Source organism: Echinops telfairi, unplaced genomic scaffold (genome assembly GCF_000313985.2).
Source record: "Echinops telfairi isolate 266 unplaced genomic scaffold, ASM31398v2 ScPeMD7_19;HRSCAF=73, whole genome shotgun sequence".
NCBI lineage: Eukaryota > Metazoa > Chordata > Mammalia > Afrosoricida > Tenrecidae > Echinops > Echinops telfairi.
Genome location: NW_022103916.1, coordinates 6,035,594 through 6,046,364, shown reverse-complemented (window position 1 = coordinate 6,046,364; position 10,771 = coordinate 6,035,594). Strand labels below are relative to the sequence as shown.

General features: G+C 51.0%; 1 protein-coding gene across 6 annotated transcripts in view; it reads left to right on the top strand.

Annotated features, from left to right (window-relative positions):
• The window catches only part of RBM10 (RNA binding motif protein 10), a 29,832-nt gene that overhangs the window by 10,669 nt on the left and 8,392 nt on the right, over positions 1 to 10,771 (top strand). For 4 of the 6 annotated variants that reach the window (XM_045288259.1, XM_004713190.3, XM_045288262.1 and 1 more), the window contains exons 3-6: positions 4,010 to 4,193; positions 5,647 to 5,877; positions 7,738 to 7,807; positions 9,600 to 9,673. In XM_045288259.1, coding sequence (XP_045144194.1) covers positions 4,010 to 4,193; positions 5,647 to 5,877; positions 7,738 to 7,807; positions 9,600 to 9,673 — 559 coding nt within the window. The remainder of the gene's footprint in view (positions 1 to 4,009; positions 4,194 to 5,646; positions 5,878 to 7,737; positions 7,808 to 9,599; positions 9,674 to 10,771) is intronic. The other 2 variants (XM_045288261.1, XM_045288260.1) reach the window with 1 other exon arrangement.

Here is a 10,771-nt window from a genome sequence, read left to right as displayed (position 1 = left end):
CTGAAGACAAAGCGGGTGCATAAGCAAATGTGGAAGAAAGCTGATGGAGCCCAGTTATCAAAAAATATAGCGTCTGGGGTCTTGAAGCCTTGAAGATAAACAAGTGGCCATCTAGCACAGAAGCAACAAAGCCCATATGGAAGAAGCACTCCAGCTTGTGTGATCACGAGGTGTCGATAGGATCAGGTATCAGTCATCAAAGAACAAAAAAAATCATATTGTGGATGAGAGGGGGTGCTGAGTGGGAGACCCAAAGCCCATCTGTAGGCAACTGGACATCCCCTTCCAGAAGGGTTGTGGGGAGGAGATGAGCCAGTCAGGGTGTAGGATAGCAACAATGAAGCATACAGCTTTCCCGTAGTTCCTTAATGCTTTCTCCCCCCTCACTATCATGATCCCAATTCTACCTTACAAATCCGGATAGACCAGAGGATGTACACTGGTACAGATAAGAGCTGGAAACAGATAAACCCCTCAGAACCAATAATGAAATTAGCGATACCAGGAGGGTAAGGGGAAGGTGGGGGAGAGACGGGGAAACGAGATCGCAAGGATCTACATAAAATCTCCTCCCTGGGAGGCGGACAAAAGAAAAGTGGGTGAAGGGAGACAGCAGTCAGTGTAAGACATGAAAAAATAATTTATAAATTATCAAGGGTTCATGAGGGAGGAAGAGTGGGGGAGAGGGGAAAATGACCTGCTACCAAGGGCTCAAGTAGAAAGAAAAAAGGAAATGTTTTGAAAATGATAATGGCAACATGTGCTTGACACGATGGATGTATGGATTGTGATGAACCGTACCAGCCCCAATAAAGTGATTTAAATAAAAATTAATGAACACTTTAAAAAGAAAATGATACAACATGTACAAATACGCTTGATACAAATGATGTTACAAGAGCTCTAAGAGCCCCCAATAAAATGATCTTTTAAAAAAATTGTTCTTTGAAAACTGTAGAGCTCAACTTTTCAAGCGCCTGGCCATGGGTTTTTGATGACCATTTTGTCTATTCTGCCAATTTTGTAATTTTATGCTTTTCAGAAATGAACCCATTTTGTCGAGGTCCTCATATATTCTGACCAACTCTCTACAATTGTATTATCAAAGGTGTCTGCCTTTGGAAGGTGTTAAGCAAAAGTTCTCTCAGACTAATAAAAGTTATTCCTTATCCAAATCTTTTTTCCCCTGAGTTTTAAATAACGAATCCACAGCCTAAATGTATTTGGACTTCATTTGAAAATTCATTCAAGTCTCCTCTTGCTTGAATTCTGATAGCTGGAGTGTCAATAGCCAGGAATACTGGTAGCAAACTGACATGGGAAAGAAAAGCATTTATTGTTCATAACACTGCTAGCTGCTTCTTCCCCGCATTTACCCAGTTATCCTTAAAGTAACAATTTAGGTTACACGGGACTCATGAAGAAAGTCTTTGTTCTTGTCACAGCACTATCTCCAGCACTGAGCAGTGCCTGGCATGCACTAAATGTTACAGTAACATTTATTGGGTGGAGAAAGAAACAAGGAACAAACAGGAAAAATAGGAGATGGGCCAAAATGTTTGGAAATAGTTTGGGAAATTAAAAAATGCCGGAGAGTAGACAATTCGTTAACATAGTGATTAAATGATATGCTCACATAATAGGATGTGGCATGATTGTTTGGTGGTATGGAAAAGCACTAATACGTAAAGATGTTCATGAGAACATTTCTCAGAGAAGAAGGTTACAGAGTGTGATCCCATTTTAATATACTAAAGGGGGCCTAGAGATTCACACTGGCGTGACTAGTATTTTGCTACTCCAAATAGCCCTCCTGAGGATCTTTGTACATACGTTAGCATGTGTAGTATAAATTTTTAGATGAGAAATTACTGCGTCAGCGGTTATGTACACTTGTATTTTTGTATCGATAGTGCCAAATGTTTCTCCAAAAAGGTTGTATGAGAGAGCCTCTCCACCCACACACCTTTGCCAATGCCATGTATATGGAATCAAATCAATTTGTTCCTTTTCGGTCTTCTAGGGGAATATTTAAATGATCTAATGAACATTTCTTGAGTTGCGAATGATAGTGAGACATGTTGCCTTACTTTTGAACATGTCTGTGCTCCCGTTTTTGGGTTATTGATCCTTATTACCTTGTAAGAAGTCTACAGATTAAGGAAATTAGCTTTTCATCTTTAAAACGAGTTACAAATATTTCCTACATTTGTGATTTATCCTTTCACTGGCGTTATTTTTCCAATATTTTATTATGGACAAGTTTCAAACATGTAGCAAAGTTAAGACAATTCTGTGTATACCGGCCACACGTGCTTTTATCATGTTAATGGAAGCGCTGTGTGCGTGAAAATGTGCCGAGCAATCACCATTCAGCCTTCTTTGCCTATCTACCGTGTTGTGATAGCAGTTACATTCTTGGCATTGAACATTGCAGTACCCTCTTTCTCTTCTCCCCTTGTTGTTTTGCTCCCATTGACTTAGACGCTGTCGTCCTCAGCTTCTTTGTGGTTTAGACTAACTTGTCAATTCCATCTCATACGGGCCTTTCTTTAAAAGAGCACAGTGCTCCAGGCAAAAATTCGTTTTCAGTTGGGCTAGTTCTTGTTTGGTTTAAAGATGACCTCATGGGATAGTTCCAGACTTAAACAGGGCAGTGGAGTTGAGGGCTCCCCCAGTCTCAATGAGTCCGTCTATAAGAATTTGGAGTTCTGGTCCATGGTTTTTCTCTTTTTGATCAAGTCCTTGATCAAAACATTGAGTGATGGCAGCCAGGCACCAGCTAATAGTATTTCTTACAGGTCCAGACAATGTTTTTGTTTTGTTTTTTCCTTTCATGGCTTCTAGGTTTCGTCTTGTTTAGAAGGACCTTCCCCATTCTTGAGATGACCGTTTTTTCCACATGTTTTCTTTGGTGTAAGAAGTGAGGTAGATAAGCAGCTTTATTTTTTTAGGAGTGGGCAACCTTGATCTGTAAAGGACCAGATAGTAAATAGCTTCAGCATTGCAGACCAGATGGCCTCTCATGCAGCTGCTCAGCTGAAAGTAGCCAATTACAAAAGTGAGCATGGCTGTATTCCAGTCAAACTTCTTTTAAGGTGACTCGACTTGGCCCACTAGTTGTAGTTCACTGGCCTGTGAGAGAAATAATCCATATATTTAGTGATAAGTAGGTTTTCTCCCTCTTAATTTGAAGTGCAAGCTTTGGTGTACAGCAGATCTCCACGTGTATTCTTGGGCTTTACAGACTTTTCTTCCATTTCACTGAGTTCTGCTTTATAATAGGTTTTGAGGTTTGGGAGAATTCCTTCTCCCTCATTAGTTTTCTGGGATTTTTATATCAGAATTTTGCTGTCTCCTAAGCTGTTTATTGACCTTTTCTGTTGTAAACAGTGCTCCAGTGAATAATGGTTTTGCACATGTACAATTAACTGTTCATTAGATCCCCAGAAAATGGGTTTGTGGGTTAGTAAGTACATAGATATTTTTGTTTTGCCAGTGATTGCCAGATTCCCTCCATAGGGGTTGTTCCATTTCCACTCCCACCAGCAATGTGACAGTGATGATTTCCCACACCACCTTGCCAAAAGAATTTTTTTACAAGCCGCTGAACTTCCATAAATCTATTGATTTATACAGATTAGTAAAATATATAGATGTGACCTCACCCCACAGGACTCTGCAGACCTTGTAGGACCTTGGTGAGCATTTTGGTGTTCGGTCTGGAAAGGAGGGCGTGGTGTAGTTGAGTCTGATTGGTTCTGCCTTCTAGAACACTTGGGGGTGCCTTGGATGGAGGTAAGGAGAGTAGTCAGGTGATCACAACTGATAGCTCAATGAAGGAAAAGAGATACAAAGATCAAAGAGGTGGAGGTGGGATGGAGAGAAGTGAGGGAGGGGGTAGTAGCTTATCCCATGGGGTAAAGATTGAGGAATCCATTTGTGGGGAGCAGTGGGGGACCTAGAAGGGAGGAATGGAGCTTACACTTTTTCATCCGTCTGTCCCCAGAGGTGGCCGTGGAGACAGGACTGGTCGCTATGGAGCCACTGATCGCTCGCAGGATGATGGTGGGGAGAACCGTAGTCGAGACCACGACTACCGGGACATGGACTACCGTTCATACCCACGAGAGTATGGCAGCCAGGAGGGCAAGCATGACTATGACGACTCATCTGAAGAGCAGAGTGCAGAGGTGAGGCTAGGGGAAGGCTGGGTCAGGCCTGGGCGGGGAGGGCTCCTAGAGGCCTGTGTCGGCTGCAGCACCGTGTACAGCTAGCTCTCAGCTCCCATGCCTTTGAACTGTGCTGGGTGGCCTTGTCTCACCTAGTGGGTCTGTTCCCATTTTCCCCTCTGAGGGGTCCTCTCCTGATTTGGCTTCCACATGCTTGGCTCTCCCTTTGAAGGCCCCTGGCTACCACCTCTTTCCCTTCCTCCTTGTCGTTCAGTGATTCATCTAGCCCTGTGGTTCCCACTGAAACCTATACTGCCTGCTCCCAGCCAACTTAAAACACTTGCAGAGTTTCTCACATGAGACCCGGCGTTGGGGTTTGGGAGGGCATTTGGGCGAATAGGCTATCACCAAGCAGAGCAGTTTGGGGGGGGGGGGGCAGCCATGGGCCTTGCTTGTGGTGACAACCCTTGGACAGAGGGAAGGATCCCTTAGTTCTCTGCTTGGGGTTAAGAGGGTAGCCAATTCCATGCTGGAGTAGTTCTCCCTAGCTTGAGGGGTGAGGAGGCTATTCACTTCCATGTGAAGGGCAGAAACTGCCTTGCTTTGCTGTAGGGGAACCTCAGTTTGATGAGCCAGTGAGGGCTCTGGCCCAAGAAACCGGGTAGTTCTGGGAGCCAAGGTGGAAGGGCACCCTTGCAACTCCAGCTTTGGGAGCCAAAATGGCCCCCGCTGGAAAGTCTAGTTCATAAGCTACCAGCTTTGGTAGATGTACAGGGGAATGAGAACAGCCACATTTCCCCAGTGGCCACTCTGGAGCTATGCCTGGATGTTTCCAAGGGAATTGGGGAGAGTGCTGAGTGAGCTGGGGATGGGGGTGGAACAAGCCTGGCTGCTTAGAACTGGCATGGGTTGGGTAGCAACCAAGAACCCAACAACCACACCCTATTTTGAGGGGAGCTGATAGTGATGGCAGACCTGCAGGGGCTGAGGCCCAGACACTGAGGGACAGTGTCTGTGGCCTACTTCCCTTTGCCAGCTCCAGCTAGCTGTGATTGGAAGCTACTTCTGTGCCCATAGCTTAATTGCATAGGCGATGGGGCAGTGGTGGTGGTGCTTCTGTGGCTTGCAGAACAGCTATGCACAGGCTAGGGTAAACTAGTAAGGGATGGGAAAAGGAGAAATGGAGAGGACAGGGTCTAGGTGCTAACCCCAAAGAGGCTTAAGTTGTGTCTGGTGACATGCCCCACCCATAAGAGCTGTTTTCTCTACCACTGCCACCCAGACTGCCACCAATCTCCTTGACCCCCCAGCCCCAGAAGGGTTGCAGTCTTACCTACCTGGCTTTAGCCTTTAGCCGGAGCCCGTCCACCCTGGCTTTCAGAGCCTACTTGTCTCAGAGAGCCAGTGGCCAGCCCCTAGGCTCGCTCCAGACTGACTGCCCGTCTGGTGTCTCTCATCTCGTTCTGTTGGCCAGGATTCCTACGAGACCTCCCCGGGCTCTGAGACTCAGCGTAGGCGGCGGCGGCGGCACAGGCACAGCCCCACCGGCCCACCAGGCTTCCCCCGAGACGGCGACTATCGGGACCAGGACTATCGGACCGAGCAAGGGGAGGAGGAGGAGGAGGAGGAGGATGAGGAGGAGGAAGAGAAGGCCAGTAACATCGTCATGCTGAGGATGCTGCCACAGGCAGCCACTGAGGATGACGTACGTGTCCCCCGTGGCCCCGGGCAGGTAGCAGAGCAGGAGGCCAGACTGGGTTTCCTCCAGAGCCCTCAACTTCTCCCCACTCCCTCCCTCACCCCCCAACCTCAGCACCTATCATCTCCTCTCCCAACTGGGCCCCACCCCCAGCACTGATCCTTCCTCTGGGCAGGTCCTTTGTCCCCTGGCCCGATGGGAGGAGTGACGGGTATAGGTCAGCTCAAGCAAGGGTCGGTGATGATAGAGTGTCTGGCAGTCATGGGTACCATCTATTCTGCCTGTGCTGCTGCCAGGCCCCATGCTTTAGTGCAGGGGATTGCTGGGAGCAGAGATGATGCTGGTTCCCTGCCACCCTGGGGCTCTTAACAGCCTGCTCACTTGGTTTTCCACCGTGCCATTCTCCCTTATGCTCCCCTTTCCTCCTCTTCTTTCTCCTCCAGACTCTTCATGAAGCTCTGCATACCACCTCCATGGGGGCCCTGGACTAACCTCCTTACTAGCTTCCCTAATTCGGGTCCTACCCCTCCCTGGTGAAGTCTCTTGGCTTTCAGAAATAGCCAACCAGCTATCTTGAGAGAAAATCCCACCTGTGTAGTCTAAAGGCTATCCAGGAGTTCAGGTGGCCCTGTGGTTAAAGTGCTTGGTTGCTAACCACAGAGTCGGTGGCTCAAGCCCACCAGCTGCTCCACAGGAGAAAGACGTGGCCATCGGTGGTCATGAAGTTGGAGACAGCCTTGGAAACTTGATATGACAGCTAGCTCTCCTCTGTTGTGTAGGGTCACTGTGAGGGGGTGGGGAGTGACCCTCAAGAGCGGTGGATTTGGTGGGTTTTTTTTGTTGGTTTTCAAGGCTGGTCCCCTGCTCCTGTCCAGGGTCAGCTAGCTGCTTGCTGACATTTGCTGACGTTTTACCTCATGGTGGGCCACATGCCAGGCCTGCTGTAACCGTCATGATGGCCCTGCAGGGAGGGAGGAAAACGACCTATGGAGTGGTCCCATGGCTTGCCCTAGGTGTCACAGCTGGACCTGAGAGCCCTCACCCAGGCTCTCTCCCAAGGTCCCTCCCTGAGTGAGTAGTCAGTAGTCAGTTCTGCTTCTCTTCCCTTTCCCTCCTTATGTCTGCCCAGTAGCGTGTTCATCTCTTTTCAATTCTTTAACCTGATGGCGCAACTGAGGCTCCTGCCTCAGCTTGTCTGTCATAAGCTCCCAGCCCTTCTTAAGAAAGGCCTCCCTGGCCTTGAGAACCCTACCCCACTGGGTCTAGAGTTCCTAAATGGCCTCTGTAGCTTCAGCTTCCCTCTGCCCAACTTCTCTAGGAAACTTTGCCAAACCCCAAGCTCCTCCTGAATTACCCCTGCGCTCCTGAGTGGGGTCTGCCCCTGCCTGGGCAGCGGGGCCAGGTACCATGGCTGAGGTTTGTTAGACTCCAGTCCTTCCTGCTTTGGTATTTGTGTCACAGGTGTCTCTTGATGTACTCTGGAGGGTAATTCCCTTGAGGTAGCTGTGGATTGAATTGTGTCACAGCTTTCTTTGTTTTGTGACTGCCACCAAGCCCGTTGTCAGATCATCCCTGCCCACCGTTCATGAGTTGCTGGCTGGCTTGCTCTCATTGTGCTCAGGGGTGATCACACCACCATCCTTTCCCTTGCATTGTGTCCCTCTCTCCATTTGAGCCGTTGTTCTGCAAATCTGGGACTGAAAGCTGGACTGGGTGCGAGTGTTGGGGTGGGGTGTCCTCTGCTCAAAGAAAAGCCCTGAGCGAGGAAGAAGAGAGCGGGTGTGACTCCTCAGTGGCCCCTCGGGGTCCTGGAGGCCTTCAGCAGCCCGTGTGTGCTGAGCCTGTGCCACTCTGTCTCCCCCACAGATCCGTGGTCAGCTGCAGTCCCACGGTGTCCAAGCACGGGAGGTCCGGCTGATGCGGAATAAATCTTCAGGTGAGCTTTTGTTCCCAGAACCTTCCCTTCTGCTGGCCAGCTTCAGCCTTCAGAGCTCCCTCCTTCCTCTGCCTCCCGCCCCCTCCCTCCTTCCTGCCACAGCTGGGAAGGGGCAGTTTTGGGGTGGGGGTTCCCTCTTCTGTCTCTCCCCTTCACCCTGCTCTCCTCACTGCTTCGCCTGACAGTGAGGCTGTCTGGGAGGGAGATGCAGCTCTGAGCTGAGTGCTCCCCAGGGGCAAGGCCAGGGCCAGGCTCTGGGGAACTTCCTCTTTGGGGTGGTAACCTCTTCCCACCCACCTCCCACCCCAGCACACTCTTCCCTCTCCTTTCTTCTCCGTTCCCTGTCCCTCACCCCTTCCGCCCCTGCACACACACAGACACACACACACAGACACACATACACATACACTTTTCTGGTAACAGCTCCAACCAGAAAGTAGGTCTGGCACAGCCCCATCCATGAACCTGAGGGTGGGAGGCAGGGGATGGCTCCTGTCCACAGGAGCAGCCAGGACTCATGGGCCTCACCTCTTCTGGCCCTCATTCTTGCAGGCTGCTTGGAGTTGGCCTGAGGTTAGCCGGGTAGTGGAAGAGGGTGTTGCCTCTGCAGGATCTATGGCCCAGGCCCCCCAAGGCAGGCACCATGGGGCCTCACTCTGCCTGGGCTTCTTTCTCCATTTTTCAGTCTTTGTCCTGCCCCCACCTCCATCTCTGTCTCTGTCTCTCTCTTTCTCTCTGTCCCCCACCCCCCAATTATACCATTCCATCCTTGTGTGAATCCTCTAGTGATTTTTTCAGAGATCAAGCCTGCCTCCTAGGCCCCACCACATTTAAGCTCTCCCACCTCTAAAGAAAGAGCTGCTTCCTGAGGCCACAGGCTCTGAAGCCCAGTCCCAGCCCTGGCCAGGCCTCAAGTCTCTCTTGGCAGCCTGTAGGGCTCACTTTTGCTTTGCCCCACCTAGACCTCATGCTGACAATGATTCTAGGGCTCCCTTCCCCCAATGAAGTATCCCAGCTGCAGCCCCCTCTGTGGTCCTGGGCACTTCACCCAGGCATCTGCTGATCCTTGTTCTTAAGATCCTACTGGCCTCTCTTGGTCCCTATTCTCTCTCTGTCCAGGTCTGTTGTGGACTGTTGGTGGTGTAATCTCCCCAGGTGGTGTAATCTCCCCAACTTGGCTCTGGGGTTGCTCCCTGGTGAGGCTTACTTCCTGTGCACTGTGAGGATGCTGAAATGGCAGTGTCCCAAACTCCCCCTAGTTCCTCATGGGCCTGGAGCTTTGCTAGCCTTACCCTGCCTGGCTCCTTGTTCATTTCTTTGATGAAATGCCTGTTACAGGGTCCCTCCTGGACACCCCAGGCCTTGTGTGGAGCCAGCAGCCTTCCCACCTTTCTCTCTATGCCCATCTCTGGAGACAGACCTAGCCTTTCCTTCCCATCTTTTCTCTGTCACTGTCCTCTCTTCCCCCCCTCCCCCCGGCTGGCCAGGTAGGTCTGCCTGAGCCCCTTCTCTTTGTCCCTCTTTCCAGTTGGTATGTGTATCTCCCTCCACTCTCCACTCTGGTCTCACTCCTCTGTTTTCCTACCTCATCCCCCTTTCCTGCCTCTTCAGCGATCTATCTACTTTCTCTCTCTCTTTCTCTCTCTCTCATTGATTCTCCCTTTCTTTTTTCCTCTTCCTCTCCCTTTCCTCTGCCCCCTGGTCCTCTCCCCTCGGGTCCCGCCCCCGGGAACGCCGTGTGTCCAAAGCTGTTGACTAACCCACTGCGTCTGTATCTGAATGCTGTCTCCAGGTCAGAGCCGGGGCTTCGCCTTCGTCGAGTTTAGTCACTTGCAGGACGCTACACGATGGATGGAAGCCAATCAGGTTGCTTTGCCGCACTTGAACCCCCTCCCAAACAAATACTACTTTGTAATCGAGCGCTCCCCATCGCCTGGTTCTTATGGACACAGTTCCCTGCCCTGTGGCCCCGTGTCCCATCCCCTCCCAGCCCCCCTCTCTTCCCCATTCCTGACCCTCACTATTTCCTCTTCCCACCTCTCGCTACCCCACTGGGCTTCCCATCAAGAACCCATGCTCACCATTGGCCCTGCCCACCGCCAGGCACTAGCTCTGTCCCTCCGCTTCTCCTGGCTGAGCCTTCAGAGAAAGTGCTGCCAGGGTGGGTTCTGTCCCCCAGGTTCCCAGCCCTCGGAGTAAGAAAGGTCAGTGTCCTGGGTAGGGTGTGTCCCTAGGGCACCACCCTCCTCTGGAGTTTGCCAGAGCCAAGACTTGGTTCCGTGCTCAGGCACTACTGGAAATGCAGCCACCAAGACTTGGCTGTTGCCACACTGACCAGCAGGCCCCATTTTGTCAGCTCTCTCCCTGCATGTGGACTTGGCCTTTTGATGGCCAGGCAAGTGGACACCATTGCTGTGCCGATCTAAAGCTCCAGTCAAGCGATGCCCTGGGCTCACTCTGGTTTCCCTGCCCCTCCCATCACACCTACCCACCTACAGGAGCCACCACCTCAGGCAAGCCGGTGTCTTCTCATCAAGGAGCTATGCACAGCCAGTCAGGAAGGGGGCCTGCCCCAGCCCAGCACAGCATCTCTACCTGGCCACCTGCCCCCAGCCATGATCGCTGGTGTAGGGCCACTGAAGAAAAGCTTCAGGGAAGGAAGGATTTGGGGAGGGCAGGGGCATAAGGGACAGACGTGATGAAATGGGAAGTCCCCACAGGAGCAGCCCTGGGCCACCTCTCCAGGGTCTGTAGACTAAGGCGATGGTCCCAGGACCCAGCCAACCATGGGAAGACAGCCTCATGGCAGAAACTTTTGTCTTTTGAACATGGCTTTCTTTTCCCCCCCTCCTCCAGCACTAGTACTGTGCTCTCTTTCTCTCTTTCTCTCTCCCTCCTCCCCTCCCCACCCCCACCCCCACACCCAATTGTAGCCTGTGTAGTGCTGGCCCTGGGTGTGGCCTG